The 19,323-nt window shown below is 45.0% G+C and overlaps 1 protein-coding gene across 1 annotated transcript in view; it reads left to right on the forward strand.

The window, feature by feature from the left end:
* The window catches only part of LOC121002578 (ATP-binding cassette sub-family B member 5-like), a gene marked incomplete at its 3' end in the record, with an annotated part of 41,222 nt that extends 23,887 nt beyond the window's left edge, over positions 1 to 17,335 (forward strand). Inside the window, exons 5-7 of the mRNA XM_040434022.1 lie at positions 3,780 to 3,831; positions 11,041 to 11,232; positions 17,290 to 17,335. Of these exons, the coding sequence (XP_040289956.1) occupies positions 3,780 to 3,831; positions 11,041 to 11,232; positions 17,290 to 17,335 (290 nt within the window). The remainder of the gene's footprint in view (positions 1 to 3,779; positions 3,832 to 11,040; positions 11,233 to 17,289) is intronic.
* Between the last annotated feature and the right edge of the window lie 1,988 nt (positions 17,336 to 19,323).

Consider the following 19,323-nt stretch of genomic DNA (forward strand, 5'->3'; position numbering starts at 1 on the left):
ACTTGTAAACTGGTACAATAGTGCAATATTATTAAATGGCATGAAAATTTAGTGCAAGCTTTTATGTTGCAATAAAACATTTTATATAATAAAGTGCAATGATATAAGTGCAAGTTATAAGTACAAGGATAGGCTCAACAATAACTTGAGTCCTTATTCCTGGAAGTGCTTGTAGTAGAATCCTCTGGAAACTGATAAAAGTCCATTTGTAATCCACAGGGTTAAATGTTAATTGTAATCCAAAGGGTTAAAATGTTTATATAAGAGCAGCAGGCTATCAGGTAACCTGAGAAAGGGGATAAAACAGTTAACTTGGACATGAGGGGTTAAGAGCTGATGGGGGAGTCCTAACTGACATGACCATCTGGATGAGGACAACACTGGCAACCTGAAACAAAAGGTTAAAAGCACAGAAAAGGCCAACAGGTCCTCACCTGTCAGGAAATCAGTCCATGGCGTGGCTCCCCAATGTCACTGATTTTCTTTAGTGGCACACCTTACAGGAAGGTGTCCAGCTCCTCATCACTGCTGGAGCTGCTGAATCGCATAAGAGGATGTTCCAGCCTCTGATGGTAGCTCATTGTTGTGTTTGTTGTAGTGAGCCACTGGCCTCTACTGATGGCTCTGGGTACTGGTTGGGTGGACAATCTGGAAAAGGCAGCAGTGACACGCTGCAGCCCGGAATCCACAGCTGGTACAGGAGGTGGTAGCACTTCTGGCTGCAGGGGTTCAAGAAGGCCTGGAGCAGATTGTTGGGGCTGCTTCCAAGGTAGCATATATGGGGGCATGATGCAGGGCTGGACCTTAGGGTTAAAGGTCAGGACAGAGTTGTTGATCTGCCCTACCCTCAGAGTTGGCGGTGGTGACAGGTCTGGGATAAGCGGTGCAGGTTCAGGTTGTGGCTTCTCTCTGAACTGCATACGGCCATCAGGGGTTTCTTGGAGACAACGGACCCTCAGAGCCTGGATCCTCCTGCCAGGTCTCTGGGGTAATGGCAGGGGGTAAGCGGTTTATCGAGTAGAGTGACACCAGCCGCAAAGAGTCCTTGCATGGACCGCATGGGGGTATATTCGATCTGGTCCCCCACATAAAGGTTGTGCCTGGCCTGGGGCAAGTAATTCCTTTTGACGGAACGCCGGCCTACAAACACCTCGGTGCCGGAATAGTTGTCCTGGAGAAACCCGACCCCCCGTTCTACTGAAAACCACAGCACTGTCCCGTTTCTCCTGGTCAGCTTGAGGTCTCCTGGCTGGGGATCGTCAATAACCTGCTTCACCCATTCCTCGACCGCGGATTTGTATTCCCAAGCGGTCTGTGCAAAAGCGGTTATCTCATGCGGGACATCAGGGGTCAAGCTCCGCAGCTTTTCGTAGCTGGGCGGCGGAGTGGAATCACTGGCCCCCTCCGCCGCACCAGTAGGTGGTTGTGGCGGTGCAGGCCTAGGCCTGGTGACAGGTGCTGGGGTCTCTGGACGCGGCGCAGGTCTGGACATGGACCGGGCCGGGGCTTCAGGGAGCGCGGCAGCTCCTTCCTGTTGTCGCGGCCGGTTCCGGTGCCTCCTGGTGACCATCATGGACTTCTGGCGCCATCTTTTTCTCTGGCTTGTCCACGGTGTTAGTTGCTACGTCAGTGACGTCCTCCGCGGGTACTGGTTCGACGCCGGCCTCCACTCTCACAGGCACGTCTTCTTCCGCGGGGGTACTTGACGAGGCGGAGGGATCCACGACCTCCGGGAACTCCATCAAGTCTGGGTCAGGTACAGCAGTACTCGGGACCTCAGTGGCGGTCTGCTCCGGGACCTCCGGGATGCTGTTTAAGGTAGACGGCATCACGTTCCTTTTCAGGGAGGAATCCACAGCCTCCGGCACAGCAGTCGCGAACAAGGGCCCACTTTTCTTTATAATTTGGGAGACTTGGATCTCCGGTGGGTGCTCCTCATAGACAGGCTCGTCTCCAATCGCCATCTGGTTCCACTTTGGTTGGGTTAATGCCATCTTGCCGACCTCCTCCATCCAGCAAATGACCAGTTCTAGGGGGGCAGCCCAGAGGGACGAGTCTTTATCTTCTCGGTCCACAATAGGAAGTTCACTGTGGGTAGTCTCTATTTTTCCCCGATCCCAGAGGGGCGTATTCGACATCTTCGCTTCTTTGAGGGGGAGTTGCTGAGTTTTCCTGCTTCTGGGGGGCGTATTCGCTAGTTTCGCGCTCTTGAGGGGGCGTGGATTCGCTATCTTTGCCATCTTGGAAATCAGGGATGAGCTGCTGCGCCATAAGGGAAACATGGCCGATTAACCCTTGTAGTGCCGATGCGCACAGTGCAGCGTTTTCTGGGCCAGCAATAAAAGTAAGAAAATCCATTTTCAACGGTTTTTGCACACTCTTCAGCCCTTATAATACTGTGGCACATGCGATGGGATCCGTTTTAGTGCACAACTGGATCCGGTTCTGTTGTTAGGGATGAACACACAATTCAATCCGTATCCTGTTCGTGACGCCACTTTAATGCAGTGAGCCGGGCTGTGGTACAGTGGGACAGCTATGCAGTGGGTCAGATTATATGTGTAGTAGTTCGTGACACCAATTGCAGCTTGCGCAGGTACTGTAGCAGGGCCCTTTAAGATGTTATAGCTCACGTACCAGGTGAGGAATGCCAGAGGGGGATAATGTCTCTGTATAGAAAATATGGTAGTGTCAATGGTGTCTCCTACATTGGTACGGCTGGACTCCTGTATCCTGGCTCACATGCAATAAATTGAGTGCGGTTAGTAGGAGTAATTGAGGAACTTGGTAGCAGTAAATGAGATCCAGACTTGGAATATAATTCAACTTGTCTTTACTTAATGCAGCTTTGAATCCATACAAGATACAGCAATAGTCTTGGGTCCCAGCCGAGGCCGAGAGTGATCCTTGGGCCTCAGCCGAGGCTTGGATCCTAGGTTGGGATCCCTGTTTTCTGGGAGCTCCTACCAAAACAGCCTTCCCCAGCCGGGGGGCTGGTTACACACTAACTTCCTTCTCCTCCTCATGAGACAGGACATGGGAATATCCCACTTCTGCTCACACAGGGGAGGCTAACCTGGAATGGACTATTCCAGGCTAGGAATACTAACTGACTTCGGTCTGCTACATATTGCTGCCACCTGCTGGTGAACACTGAAATTACAGCAAATACATAATACAGGCCTAAAAATACATATAATGGCAAATGCAAAGTTCGATTACACAGAATGACAATACATACACACCTAACATGTTGCAGCGGGGAAACAGAAATTTAGTGAAATACTCTGGGATGTTACACTCGTACGAGCACTGCTTCCTCTTCAAGATTACACTGAGCATCATGTAGCTTGCAGCACCAGCACAGTGTAATTACAAGTGAATGGGATAAGCACTTGTAATTACACTGCGCCACCAAAACTTCTGAGACGATTCACAGTGTAATCTTGAAGAGCAAGTAGTTCTCACACCAGTGGCACCACCAGCACAGGGTGACGGGAGTCAGACACCCGCCGGTCAGATATGGATGGCCTATCCTGAGGATACGGTAGGTCAGCAATATGTACTGACTGCACAACGCCTTTAATATAATGTGGATTTATTTTAAATTATCATTATGATAATCATTATTATTTTTGTCTATGTGGGGAAGTCATAAAAAATGTTCTCTAAATTGTCTTGATGGCCTTTAATAAGTTTTTTAAATGCATACCCATGTAAAATAATACCTTTATGAGGCTTGTTAACTATGCTTAATATACGTCCTTCTTTCCTTTCAGCTTCAAGTAACATTTCTGGTTGCTCATCAGGCTTTGAAACTGAAATACCCAGGTAGGTGATGGGTGATGACTAGAGTTGAGAGAATCGAAGTTTAAAGTGGTAGCGAATTCGATTTTTTCTAAATCGGCTGCTGCACACGTTAAAAAGAGGAAATAAGAAGCTCGGGAATGAGGGAAGCTATTTTATTACACCTTCCTGCACTAATTGGGGTTAAAAAGTGTTATAATACTACAGATTTTAGGTTATTCACATTCTTTTATACATAATTCAATTCGTTTTAATTGTGTAATTGGGGTGAAATTGTAGCTTGATACTACAGATTTGATGGTGTTCACATTCTTTTATGCATAATTCAATACTCCTTAAATGTTGAATTGGGGTGAAATTACGGTATGATACTACAGATTTTAGGGTGTTCATTCTTTTATAAGTAAGTAAATCCATTAATCTTTAATTGTGTAATTGGGGTAAAATATTGCTCTGATACTACAGATTTTGGGGTGTTCACGTTCTTTTATATATAATTCAATTCGTTTTAATTGTGTAATCGGGGTGAAATTGTGGCTTCATACTGCAGATTTTATGGTGTTCACATTCTTTTATACATAATTCAATCTTCCTTAAATGTGTAATTGGGGTGAAATTACGGGTTGATACTACAGATTTTGGGGTGTTCGCATTCTTTCATACGTAAGTAAATCCATTAATTCTTAATTAGACCTCCAGACTCCCATTAGTCCTCCAGAGCCCAAATCAGACTGCATTAGACCTCCAGACCCCCAATCAGCCCCCCATTAGACCTCCAGACCCCCATTAGTACTCCAGACCCCCAATCAGACTCCCAATAGACCTCCAGGCTCCCAATCAGACCCAAATTAGACCTCCAGACCCCGAATCAGACCTCAGACCAGACCTCCAGACCCCCAATCAGACCCCATTAGACTTCCAGTCCCCCACTAGACCTCTAGACCCCCAATCAACCCCCCATTAGACCTCCAGAGCCCCATTATTCCTTTAGACCCCCAGTCAGACACCTATTAGACCTCCATCCCACCAATCAGACCTCCAGACCCCATTAGACCTCCAGACCCCAATCAGCCCCCCATTAGACCTCTAGACCCCCAATCAACCCCCCATTAGACCTCCAGACCCCCAAGCAGATTTCCAGACCCCACATATCAAACCTCAGTTCAGATCACCCCCCTTTAGATCTCTGTCAGACTCCGCCCAAATATATGACCTCAGATAAGACCCCCATTAGATCTCTTAGACCTTCAGACCCCCATATAAAAACCCCATTAGACCGCCATTCCCCTACATCAGACCTCGGACAAGACGTCCAGACCCCAAATCAGAGCTCCATTAGACTTTCAGACACCCACCAGACCTCCAGACCCCCAATAAGACCCCCATTAGACCTCCAGACCACCATTAGTCCTCCGGACCATCAATCAGACCCCCATTAGACCTCCAGACTCCCAATCAGCCCCCCATCAGACCTCTAAACCACCAATCAGCCCCCCATCAGACCTCTAAACCACCAATCAGCCCCCTTTTGACCTCCAGACCACCGTTAGTCCTCCAGACCATCAATCAGACCCCAATTAGACCTCCAGACTCCCCATCAGACCCCCATTAGACTTCCAGACCCCCCAATCAGCTCCCCATTAGACCTCTAGACCCCCATTAGTCCTTCAGACCCCCATTAGACCTCCACACCCCCAATGAGACCACCATTAGACTTCCAGACTCCCAATGAGACCTCCATTAGACTTCCACACCCCCAATCAGACCCCCATTAGTCCTCCAGACCCCCAATCAGACCCCCCATTAGACCTCCAGACTCCCAATCAGACCCCCATTAAACCTGCAGACCTCCAAGCAAACCCCCATTAGACCTCCAGACCACCAATAAGACCTCCATACCCCCAATCAGACCCCTATTAGAACTCCAGACCCCATTAGACCTCTAGACCCCCAATCAGCCCCCTATTAGACCTCCACACTACCAATCAGACCCCATTAGACCTCCAGACTCCCAATCAACCCCCCATTAGACCTCCAGACCCCATTAGTCCTTTAGACCCCCAGTCAGACCCCCATTAGACCTCCAGACCCCTAATCAGCCCTCCATTAGACCTCTAGACCCCCAATCAGCCCCCTTTTGACCTCCAGACCACCATTAGTCCTCCGGACCATCAATCCGACCCCCATTAGACCTCCAGACTCCCAATCAGCCCCCCATCAGACATCTAAACTACCAATCAGACCCTCATTAGACCTCCAGACCACAAATCAGACCCCCATTCAGACCTCTAGACCCCCATTCAGACCTCCAGACGCCAAACAGACCTTCAGACCCCACATATCAAACATCAGATCACATCCCCATTAGATCTCCATGTCAGACTCCACCCCAATATATGACCTCATATAAGACCCACGTTAGACCTCCTCCAGACCCCCATTAGACCTCTTAGATTCAACCCCCATTAGACCTTCAGACCCCCATTTAAGACCCCCATTCTCCCACATCAGACCTCAGACCAGACCTCCAGACCCCCAATCAGCCCCCAATTAGACCTCTAGACCCCCAATCAGCCCCCCATTAGACCTCCAGACCCCCATTAGACTTCCAAACCCCCAATTAGACCCCCATCAGACGTCCACACGCCCAATCAGACCCCATAAGACCTCCAGACTTCAAATCAGACCCCCATTAGACTTCCACTGACCAAAAACTAACCGCAAATTAGTGATCCCAGTCTTTTAAATGCAGAGCTCATGCATACAAAGTTAAAATATACTAAAATAGCACAAAATGCATTTGTTACTGTGTTGGTTAGGTCTTGTAGTCAACATAGGCGTGCGCACAGGGTGTTCCGGGTGTGCCTGGGCACACCCTAATCAAGCCTGCTGGCCGGCGAATACTAATGAAGCGCTTCCATTTTGGAAGCGCTCATTAGTATCGGAGGACCAGGAAGCAGTGAACGCTATGTACTTACCCCTTCTTAGTCCTCGACTGTCGGCTGTGCAGGGCTGCGCACAGTGTGAGGCGCTTTGTGACGTCACGCTGTGCACGCCAGTTCAGAGCATAGCCAACAGCAGGAGGAAGAGGATCACGGGCGGCGAGAAAAGGCGGCGTCCAGGAGCAGAGAAGTGTTTTTTTATTTTATAAAAAATGAGGCTGCTGGGGGCATAACGGAGGCTAATGAGGCATAATGGGGGCTAATGAGGCATAATGGGGGCTAATGAGGCACGATGGGGCAAATGAGAGGCGCAATGGGGGCTAATGAGAGGCACAATGGGGGCTAATGAGAGGCATAATGGGGGCTAATGTTAGGCATAATGGGGGCTAATGAGGCATAAGGGCTGATAATGGTGGTTAATGAGGCATAAGGGGTGATGATGGGGGCTAATGAGGCATAAGGGCTGATGATGGGTCTAATGAGGCATAATGGAAGCTAATGAGAGGCATAATGGGGGCTAATGAGGCATAATGGGGGCTAATGAGGCATAATGGGGGCTAATGAGAGGCATAATGGGGGCTAATGAGAGGCATAATGGGGGCTAATGAGGCATAAGGGCTGATAATGGGGGCTAATGGCATAAAGGCTAAATATATATACATACATACGCACGCGGTGTGTGTGTTTGTGCTTTAGGGTGCACACCCTAATGCAATAGGTTGAACACGCCTATGGTAGTCAATTGATATTAATAGAAGCACATTATTTTATCAGCTAGCTTTATTCATTTATTTAATCTTCTTTGATATTGTAACAGATTTTAGTTGTACTGTTAGTCCGTGATTAATATGCTAGTGAGATATTTGGTTTAGCCACATATAGTCTGTTTGACCACATATGTCAGGATATAGTAGAGTAGTTACTGCATTTATGGAGCACTTAGTATATTCATATAGCACTCACCGCACTCGTGCGGCCCCCAACGTTTTCTGTGCGGCACTCGGCATGTGTGCCTAGCACATACATTGTTCAGAAAGCGCTCAAATTATGAATGTAGCACTTAGTGCTACGGCACTTGTCTACCCTGAAGTTTGACAATATCCCCGTGTTACTCACTGTTCGAATATATCCTGTAGGAATGCGCAAGGGGTCGTCATTGACGGAAGATATGTGTCACCGAGGTTCCTGGCCTCGGTGAGGTAAGAGACGGTAATTTTATATGTCAGCGGGATCTAGGGCTGACTGACACTATTGGTTATTTAGTGTGGCTGTAAAGCCGATCCGGGCCGGCTCTTACTGGGAGCAGCCAAAGTGCAGGGTGGGTGGCTGTTCCCCACGTTCCAGGCCGGGATTTGGTTAGGGATATAAAACCCAGCCAGCAGTCTCAGCTGCGTGTGGATTATCCTCCATTTCACAGTGGATCTGTGGTTTCAGATCTGCATGATGTGTGCCGTACTAAAGGGCTGAGAGCCGCATTGCTGGGAAGCAGGCCCTAAAGCATGTTGGGGACTGCTACTGCCAAAACCGCTGACAAGGTGAATGCTTTTTGTTCTGTGGACTTACCATGGTGTGAATGAACACCAAGACGACAAACTGTCATTATTTATTTATGTGTGAATAAACACTTCACTGTTTAAAGGGACACTGACAGGCCTTCTGAGCATAATTAGCTCTTTATATGCCCTCCTAGGTCTTATAATAAGTTCCCAATTCATATAAGTATTATCCCTGTGCGCATTATAAAACGTTAAAAATAATCTTTATAATCACCTTTCCTTTCTGCCCAAGGGGCGTTCTTTATGGCGCATTTGTGCCCAGCCGCGTCCCAACTGCCGGATCCTTAGACACGCCCATCTCATTAGTATTCACTTCGCTGGGCGGTATTTTCCAGTCCCCGACATTCGGAGATCATGCGCATGCGCCCGGCACCCTCGCTCGCCGGGATCACATTGTGCCAAGTGAATACTAATGAGATGGGCATGTCTAAGGACCCGGCAGTTGGGACAGAAAGGAGAGGTGATTATAAAGATTATTTTTAACATTTTATAATGCGTACAGGGATAATACTTATATGAATTGGGAACTTATTATAAGACCTAGGGGGGCATATAAAGAGCTAATTATGCTCAGAAGGCCTGTCAGTGTCCCTTTAAGTCAAAGACTATGTTTTTGCCTCTGTACTGCGTCCACTAATCTGCCTACCAGGATAATCTGCCTACCAGAGCAAATCCCCACAATCCTTTCAGCTTACATGCTCACGGCTCAGCTGCACAGGTCTTTGTTGAGGTGTTCCCTCAAGACCAACACCTTTGCTGGCTGTAATCTTCTCCATCGAATTTTTCCTGGTGCATGCAACATGAATCTTCCAGGACGCCGGTACTTGATGATAGATTATGACTATAGTCGTGCTTCTAAGTTTCCGTCCACACGGTCTTCATATAAGACAACACAACCGCCACTAGACGCGTTTCGGACAAAGTCCTTCCTCAGTGGTATAAAATTCAGAATTTAATAAAATACTGGGACCTAATACTAGATCTTTAAATAGTGTTAAGTAAGATCAAATATCTGGGCTGGATCACTACTAGACGGAGTATCATTACTTCCATTGTTTAATCAATGTCTATCATTTTTTCTTTGGATCTGTATACACTCACCTAAAGAATTATTAGGAACACCATACTAATACGGTGTTGGACCCCCTTTTGCCTTCAGAACTGCGTTAATTCTACGTGGCATTGATTCAACAAGGTGCTGATAACATTCTTTAGAAATGTTGGCCCATATTGATAGGATAGCATCTTGCAGTTGATGGAGATTTGAGGGATGCACATCCAGGGCACGAAGCTCCCGTTCCACCACATCCCAAAGATGCTCTATTGGGTTGAGATCTGGTGACTGTGGGGGCCATTTTAGTACAGTGAACTCATTGTCATGTTCAAGAAACCAATTTGAAATGATTTGAGCTTTGTGACATGGTGCATTATCCTGCTGGAAGTAGCCATCAGAGGATGGATACATGTTCTCATTCTATTTACGCCAAATTCGGACTCTACCATTTGAATGTCTCAACAGAAATCGAGACTCATCAGACCAGGCAACATTTTTCCAGTCTTCAACAGTCCAATTTTGGTGAGCTCGTGCAAATTGTAGCCTCTTTTTCCTATTTGTAGTGGAGATGAGTGGTACCCGGTGGGGTCTTCTGCTGTTGTAGCCCATCCTCCTCAAGGTTGTGCGTGTTGTGGCTTCACAAATGCTTTGCTGCATACCTCGGTTGTAACGAGTGGTTATTTCAGTCAAAGTTGCTCTTCTATCATCTTGAATCAGTCGGCCCATTCTCCTCTGACCTCTAGCATCCACAAGGCATTTTTGCCCACAGGACTGCCGCATACTGGATGTTTTCCAGGGTTCTTAGTAAACCCTAGAAATGGTTGTGCGTGAAAATCCCAGTAACTGAGCAGATTGTGAAATACTCAGACCGGCCCGTCTGGCACCAACAACCATGTCACGCTCAAAATTGCTTAAATCACCTTTCTTTCCCATTCTGACATTCAGTTTGGAGTTCAGGAGATTGTCTTGACCAGGACCACACCCCTAAATGCATTGAAGCAACTGCCATGTGATTGGTTGACTAGATAATTGCATTAATGAGAAATAGAACAGGTGTTCCTAATAATTCTTTAGGTGAGTGTAGATTTATAAAAAGGTTTTTATAATAGAAATAAAGACTATAGAATAAAAACAAAAAAAAACAAAAAAATTGAAAAATAGTAACAGTGATAGTAGTAATATGTATATAAAGATATGTCTATAAAAAAAAAAAACATTCTTGGATATCTGGAAAACTCGTTCATTGCGTAATGTGGGTGGTATATTTTCCAGATATCCAAGAATGTTTTTTTTTTTTTTATAGACATAACTTTATATACATATTACTATATTCTTTTTATATATAAAAATATGTTGTTGTTTTTTTTTTGCTGAAGGGTGGTCAGCAGGCCTGGCACCAATTAGTTGGTGAGCTTCCTCAAATCAGAAATTACCTAATTCACATTAACCTCAAAGTAATTGTTTGTAATAGATTAAGAACCCACTCCAAACAACTAGGTTACTGGAACCTATTTACTGTTTATTTCGTATTAGTGAAGAACATTTAGAATACAGCTTGTAAGATACAGTGTGGTGACATCAAGTGCATACATTAGAAATGGGCCAGGAAGATTTTTAGTTTTCATGTGACATCTTTATGCTTTACATTGATACATATTTTTTTTTCTTTTTACTTTTTTAGATTTACCCAGAATTTTCTTATAATTGGTTTTGCCTCATTCATCTTTAGTTTTTTACAAATGTGGACATTTATAATCTCTGCAACAAGACAGACTATGAGGATTCGGCAAATGTGTTTCAGTTCTATCCTTCATCAGGAAATGGCTTGGTTTGATTCATATCACATTGGGACTCTGAACAGTAGACTAACAGAGTAAGTAGGTGAAATGTTTTGGGATGTTTACTTGCTGTTGGACAGTGTCCAACGGTATTAATATAAATGTCTTTTATAATCAATACTCTGTTGATGCATGAACCTTGTAATATCTGATCCTCAACAAGAACAGAATACCAAAAGTCAAACATGATGGTGGTAGTTTGATGGGACCAAAATGTTATTTGAGTAGCCAACCATTATAATAAGACAGACAGTACTTATACTGAGAAACAGTACAGGTAACACATCTCAGTTTTATGCAACATGCTCAACATTAGAAAGATAACGCTACATGTGATTCATTAGGAGGTAAGAGTACAGATATGTAAAACTATATACTGTGCAATGCATTCAAAAAGTCTTCAGGCCCTTTCACTTTTTCACATTTCCTAATGTTCATCTCTGTGCTGAAGGAGATGTGGTGACGCCAAACTTACTAAGTTGTCCTTCGTCAGCGTCCAAAACATCTCTTTTGTCACAAGGAATCGGGAATGGATCCAGAAGGATTTTCACACTCCTCTAGCTTGAGCTGATGAATAGATCTGACCTTGCTGACGGTGGCCCATCTTCCCACTGCAGCTGTCTGACTGCCTACCAGCATGTTTCATACCGTATGGCTGCTGCCACCATCATGCCACTGCCACTGTCTGCCTGCCTACTAACATGTACTGTATGGCTGCTGGTGCTTCTACCGCTGCAACTGCTCTTCCACACTGCTAATCCCCTATAGGGAGTTATGTACAAAGTTACAGGGCAACTGGAGCAACTCTGGTTCAGATAGAATCAGTTCTTCCAAATTGTTTGAAAATTTTGGCAAATCTGAAACTAACCGAATCTCAAAAGGTCCACTCATCTCTACTGTAAATATATCTCTGTTTGAGAACAAGATGAAGCTCTTGCTGTATTAATGAGTGGTGTAAGTTTTTTTGGTTTTATCTCCCTAGTTTGAACCTGTTTACTTTGACTCTCCTGAAGCTCATATGGATACTCCCAAGTGGTGGCACTGCAGTAGTCCCTGAATTAACAACTTACATTCTCAAGCAGTTCTGTTCAGTAATGATGTATAGGTACACACGAGGTGTCTGCTCTGCTTTTTCTCTTTGTCAATTTTCTAAAAAGTGACTGGATCCAAAGTCAGTGTTCAAACTAACCTGGGGGACAATGCAGTAGGCCAACAGGCAATGTTGGTGTGGAGTTCCTTGAGCCCAGCAGAGGAAAATAATCTTGGAACCCAACTCCCATATTGTCAATAAAGTCTAATAGGCTTTGATTCAAAGAAATACTGTAAATCCTAGTGACCAGTGACTGGCTCAAAAAGCAGCTTCAAATAGCTTTTTTTTTCTCCTGTAACTTTGGGCCCACTATGACACACTGGGACAGAATCTAGCATCTAGATAGCACAGGCAGAGGCAGCACACCAGAACAGACTAAAACAAGCTAAGGTAAAAAATCAGAGAGTAACATTAAACCAGAGTATGGTTCTCAAAGCTTTGTCGCACTCTGTACGGGTTTCGCTGTGTATAGGGTTCCCATCCCAATTTCAGAAAATAACGAATCACAACAGGTCACCATCAATTAGAAGTGCTTTTATTGTTGAGTACAATGGAAAATATGTGGCAGTTCGTGTGTTAACGTTTTCGGCACATAGGCCTCGTCAGACACTGTGCCGCAGTAGGTAACAGGAATGGAAAGTGTAGGCATGCCAAACGGAACGGTGCATAATCGCACCAGAGCTAAGAGGGTTAGAGGGTACAATTATGCACCGTTCCGTTTGGTGTACCTACACTTTCCGTTCCTGCTACCTACTGCGGCACAGTGTCTGACGACTAACTGCCACATGTTTTCCGTTGTACTCAACAGTAAAAGCACTTCTAATTGATGGTGACCTGCTGTGATTCATTATTATTAAACCAGAGTATGTTAACAAATCATATTACAGTACCAGAAAAGGTTCAATACCAAGAGGCCACTTCAGATACCAAATCAGAAGTCAGAGGCAAAGTCACAAGAAAAAGCAAGTGTGTGAAGTAAGAAATCCAATCACAGACAACTGTGGCTAGTGGCTCCCTGTTTAAATACCCCATTGACAGGAAATATGTGACACTTGCACCAAGCCTGATTGGTCCAGTGTCTCTACTCTCTAATAAGCCAACCATCCCCATTGTCAACATGTCTAATTACAATAGTGACTAATCGACGTCGGAAGAGGAGCTGGGTTTGCAGACAGGTAGGAACATGACACAGGCAATTCTGAATTCCTTTATTTGGGCTAATTAGCTCCCGAGAATATAATCTTATATTTGATCAAACCAAGACCAAGAAACCTTATTCTTTTTACTAGGAATTACATTTAGGTAAAGGTGTGGAAGTACACAACTTTTCCCGAAATTTAAGTTTAGGCGAAGGCACGTAAGTGTGCCAAATTTCCCAAAAATGTAATTTAGGCGAAGGAGCAGACATGTGCCACTTTTCCAGAAAATGTTATTTAGGCAAAGGCACAGAAATGGCACATTTCCTGAAAATTTTATTTAGACGAAGGTGCCACATTTACTACAACTAAGTAATACGGGAGCAACTGAACCACCAACAACTTTGTCAGGTGGAGTTCAGCTTTCCCATAAGCTGGTTGTGAATCATTTTCACAGGGCCACACATTCCTTTAAGAAAGTCTCATGAAGGAACAGATGATGAGGAGTCTGAGCAGGAGAAGAAGCAGCTGATGATGACAAGGACACTACACTGCTTGGGGAGGCAAGCTGGCTTCCACAAAGAAGACCAAGAGAAGGAGGACGTGTTCTGATTGAGAATGCTGATCTGTTAAATTTATCCATAGGATCTGGTGATGTCGCCTCATGTGCTGCAATAGAGCCCTGCTACCTATGTTTGTGTTTGAACACACACATCATATTTTAATCCTGCAAATCTTGCACACAGCTGTGGTTTTGTGTGCTGGCCTTGTGGAGAAATAAATGCCATATGGGAGTTGCTCGCACAGAGCTAGAGGCAGCCAAGCTTGGTGTAGGTCTGGCAAATTTTGAGCCTGAGCCCACAATATCGGCAGCATCACCAGTTCCCGATCTGACCACAATAGAAGCAGCTCTGGTCCTGCCAGTTCTTTTGGAGGTTTTGGCTATATATTTCCTCTGCTCTTTATTGTCACCGTGCTGGTATGTATTACATCACTCCATCTGACATTGTGCTTGGTGACGTAAGCTTTGCATGCACATGCTCAACCATGGAAATCTAAGTCACTAAGCGTCTGGAACACAGTTTTTGTGCTGATGTTAATGCCAGAAGAGTTTTAGAACTCTGCAGTTATTGCGTTAGTAGAGCATTGGTGATTTTTATGCACTATGCACCTCAGTGCTTGGCGACCCCAACCTCCTCATGGTAGAGTTGCTGTGCTCCCCAAGCGCTTCTACTTTTTTAATAATACCAATCACAACAGATCATGGAAAACGTATCTAGAAGAGAAGAAACTTTACAACATGACTTGTTGCAAGCATCCTATTACAGCACCATTCTTGAATTTATTGAGCTATTTTGAACAACCCATTCTTTCACAAAAAAGGCAGTCTGCAAGGATAGATGCTGGATTTTATATACCTGTTGAAATGGGACAGAATGAAACAACCTTCAATCATTTAGAGGTGTGTCCCAGTCTTACTGTCCATAAAAGATTCTGCCTAAAACTCTTTATATGTCTGCTAAGAAATGGACATTACCACCCTGTGACATTTTATACCAGGGAAGGCCAGATGGTTACTGTCACACTCTGATATAAAAATGAGGACCATGTCATTTACATTTACTTACCGTATTTTTCGCTTTATAAGACGCACCTGTTTATAAGACGCACCTAGGTTTTTGAGGAGGAAAATGAGAAAATAAATATTTTTAACCAAAAGGTGTGCTTTTGGTGGGTTTTGAACTAATGGTGGTCTGTGGATGACACTTCTATGGAAGGGATCTGTGGATGACGCACTGTTATGAGGGATCTATGGATGACACTTATGTGATTATACCCCCATCATCCTAGAGAATACACTGATGTACTGTAGGTACTGTACATTGGTGTATTCTCAAGGATGAGGGGAGTTATAGTCAGATTAAATAGAAACACTATCCAGGGACTGTTCTGTAATTGGCATGTGTTTATATTAAATATGACTATGACCCCCCTCATCCATAGAAATCCACTCATATACTGCAGCACATGCGTGGATTCCTATGGATGAGGGGGGTTATAGTCATATTTAATATAAACACATGACAATTACAGAACAGTCCCTGGACAGTGCTTATATTAAATATGACTATAACCCCCCTCATCCATAGGAATCCACTCATATACTGCAGTATCTGGGTGGATACCTATGGGGGAGGGGGGAAGGGGGGGGGGTTTGTAGTCATAGATGACACATTTGCAGTCATTTTTATATTGCCCAGAGCTCCACTCACCCGGGGACTGGGTACACAAAACCGCTGTACACAGCAGGAGCAGAGCTGGTACAGCGGGAAGGTGGAAGGAAGCTGATGGAGGTGAGGGCAGCACCACTGCGCTCACCACTAATCAGCAGGACTAAAGAAGTACGGGCTGGCGGCAGCAGAGCACATTCACTGAAGCTGCCAGCCCGCCCAACGGTTTACTGTATAATCTCTAACTTCATTCACCTTCTCCTGGTACGGAGATTTCAGAGACTTCCACTTGTGTTTTACCTCTTCTACCTCTTGAATCAGTAACTCTGGGCTTGTCTCCTCCGTTTTGACAATGTCCGCTTGAATTCAGGAAGGAAGCTCAGGACTTGCAGCTGGCTGCACAGCATCTTCTGCTTTCTGCATCGCTCCATGGAATCATCCACCAGGACTTTGGCTGGGATCTCGCCATCACCTTCTTTACACCGCACGTCCAGACAAGTAGTTCGGGAGCAGGAAGCAGTGACAGGATGGCGGAGGGCTTTTGGATTCCCTCTCTAACCGCCCTTGTCTGGAGTCTGGACGTGCGGCGTAAAGAAGGTGATGCGAGATCCCAGCCAGTCCTGGTGGATGATTCCATGGAGCGACGCAGAAAGCATTAGATGCTGTGCAGCCAGCTGCAAGTCCTGCACTTCTTTCCTGAATTCATACAAGAAGCGGACATTGTCAAAAGGGAGGAGACAAGCCCAGAGTTACTGATTCAAGAGGTAAAACAGAAGTGGAAGTCTCTGAAATCTCCGTACCAGGAGAAAATTCAGTTCGGTTTACTATAATAGCGGGCGGGCTGGCTGGCAGCAGCGGAGCACAATAAGTGAAGCTGCCAGCCCAACAATCCCTGGTGCAGTCTTGTTAAGGAAGCGCGGGCTAGCGGCAGAAACCTTTAGTGAAGCCGCCAGCCCGCCCAACAGTTTAATGGCAGGCTCAGGAGTTGTTAGTGAGAGCTCCTGAGCCACCTAATTTTAGTTCTATTCGTTTTATAAGACGCAGTGACTTTTCCCCTCTACTTTGGAGGGAAAAAAAGTGCGTCTTATAAAACGAAAAATACGGTACTTTAAAAGTGAGTACATTTTGACTGCATACCAAACCATAATATACTATATTATTGATAACTCTTAGTCACAAATGTATTGATTCATGCCTCCAAATGTAGCTTCTGCAAAAACTACTTTGGCATCCCACCAGGTCAGGGACATGTTGACATATGTGGGGGCACACAGGCGAAACGTTCGTTCATTGGGTGAAATGATCGGAGGTGCAGACGCCTCAATCATCGTTCCTGTGCAGCAGACGGTGCTGTCTAAACAGTACTCTGTTACCCAGGAGCAATAATTTTGTATCGCTCGTTCTCATACTGTGGAGGTGATCGCTGCATGTAAGTGCAGCGCTTCACCTCAACTTAACGAACAGCTGACTTTCGGGAAGGAATGCTTCCTTCCCAACAAACGTCTTCACCTCGCTCCTTGTAAATCCGCCTTTAATTTCCAAAGTAAACTATTGCACTATTTTATAACATATAATAAATTCACAAGGTTCACCTCCTGCGCTATGCTAATTATACATTTATCTTTCCTTTTATAGGGACATTAATACCATATATGAAGGACTATCCATTAAATGGGGCATATGTGTACAATCTATTTCGGCTGCTATATTTGGCCTTTGTATAGGATTTGTCCTAGGCTGGAAACTGGCACTAGTGATCTTAGCATCTGGTCTAATAATCAGTTTTTTAATATCACTATGGATTAAGGTAAGTTTCTAAAACTCAGTAACCTAAGTATTGGTGAATGGCTGCACAATTTAACAATCTTGTTTTTGCAGCTTTCTTCAGTATTTACAATTAAAGAGTTAAAAGCCTATGGGATGGCGGATGCAGTTGCAGAAGAAATCTTGACAGCAATAAGAACAGTCTCTTCATTTAATGGACAAGAAAAAGCAATGGAAAAGTATGTCATGTTTACCTGTAGTTTGGTTTTATGGTTCCACTGCATAGACTGCATACTGGACATCTTGCCTTATTAATTTGCCATCTATAATGGAGTAAGAGGGATTCAGGACCATCACTAAAGTGCTGAGAGTTGTATGAAGTCACTTTTATATATGAAGCACAAAACAGTCCAACTAAACAGTAAGAAAAAATATACATTAACAGAAACCCACAAACAAACACAACTGAAATACAGACAACAAAAAGACTAAGGCCCCTTGCAGACGAGCGTGTCCGGATTAGGTCCGGATGCATTCCGGGTGCATTGCGGCAAACCCGCGCGAGTAGGTACGCAATTGCAGCCAGGTTTGACTGCGATTGCGTTCCGTTGTTCAGTTTTTATCGCGCGGGTGCAATGCGTTTTGCACTTGCGTGATAAAAAACTTAATGTGGTACCCAGACCCAAACTTCTTCACTGAAGTTCAGGTTTGGGTTCAAGGTTGTGTAGATAAAATTATTTTCCCTTATAACATGGTTATAAGGGAAAATAATAGCATTCTTTAAAACAGAATGCTTAGTACAAGGTCAATTGAGGGTTAAAAAAAATATATAATTAACTCACCTCCTCCAATTGATCGCGTAGCTGCCGCTCTCCTGTTCTTTCTTCAGGACCTGTCAAAGGACCTGTGGTGACGTCACAGAGCTCATCACATGGTCCAACACCACGGAGATGGACCATGTGATTGGACCATGTGATGTGACGTCACCACAGGTCCTTTACCCGGCAGCTCATGATTAAAGAAGAAAGAAGAGATCGGCAACTACGCGATCAAGAGGAGGAGGCGAGTTAATTTTATTTTTATTTTTTAGCCCTCAACTGACCTTTTACTAAGCATTGTGTATTAAAGAATGCTATTATTTTCCCTTATAACCATGTTATAAGGGAAAATAATACAGTGAATAGACTGTCATCTTAGCAACCATGCGTGAAAATCGCACCGCCTCCGCACTTGCTTGCGCAGCCCCATTCACTTCTATAGAGCATGTTGCGATTTTCACGCAATGCACAAGTGATGCGTGAAAATCACAGCCTATGTACACAGCCCCATAGAAATGAATGGGTCCGGATTCGGTCCGGGTGCAATGCGTTCACCTCACGCATTGCACCCGCATGGAAATCTCGCCCGTGTGAAAGGGGCCTAACGGTGGCATTTATTATGAATTATACTCAATGTAACGGTCACGTCCACACACACACAGGGGGAAGGATAGTGACCACTGAGCTCCACCCTCACCCCTGGCCCTGTCTACTTGCCTCACGAGTCCTGATGACAGGGGACAACTGGACGACAGTCCCTAACTTAGGATACGTGCAGGGAAGACAGACAAGACAAAATACGGAACATGAACGGACCGGGTCAGAACCAAGAGAGCTACGCAGTACAAAGGGTAAAGCAATCAATTGTCAGGAGAAACCGGGGTCAAATACCAGGAGACTAGAGAAGTACAAGAGGAGTCCTAAGAGAGTAGTCAGGTGGGAGCCGAGGTCACAATACCAGGACGGATGCGCAGTACAGGAGGAGCAGGCAAAGGATCGTCAGGGAACGGAATCAGGTGAGTATTCAGTAGTCCAACAAATAGCCAGGAACCTAGAAATTAACAGGCAACCTGTGGCTAGCAGGCTG

This window comes from Bufo bufo, chromosome 5, assembly GCF_905171765.1.
Source record: "Bufo bufo chromosome 5, aBufBuf1.1, whole genome shotgun sequence".
NCBI lineage: Eukaryota > Metazoa > Chordata > Amphibia > Anura > Bufonidae > Bufo > Bufo bufo.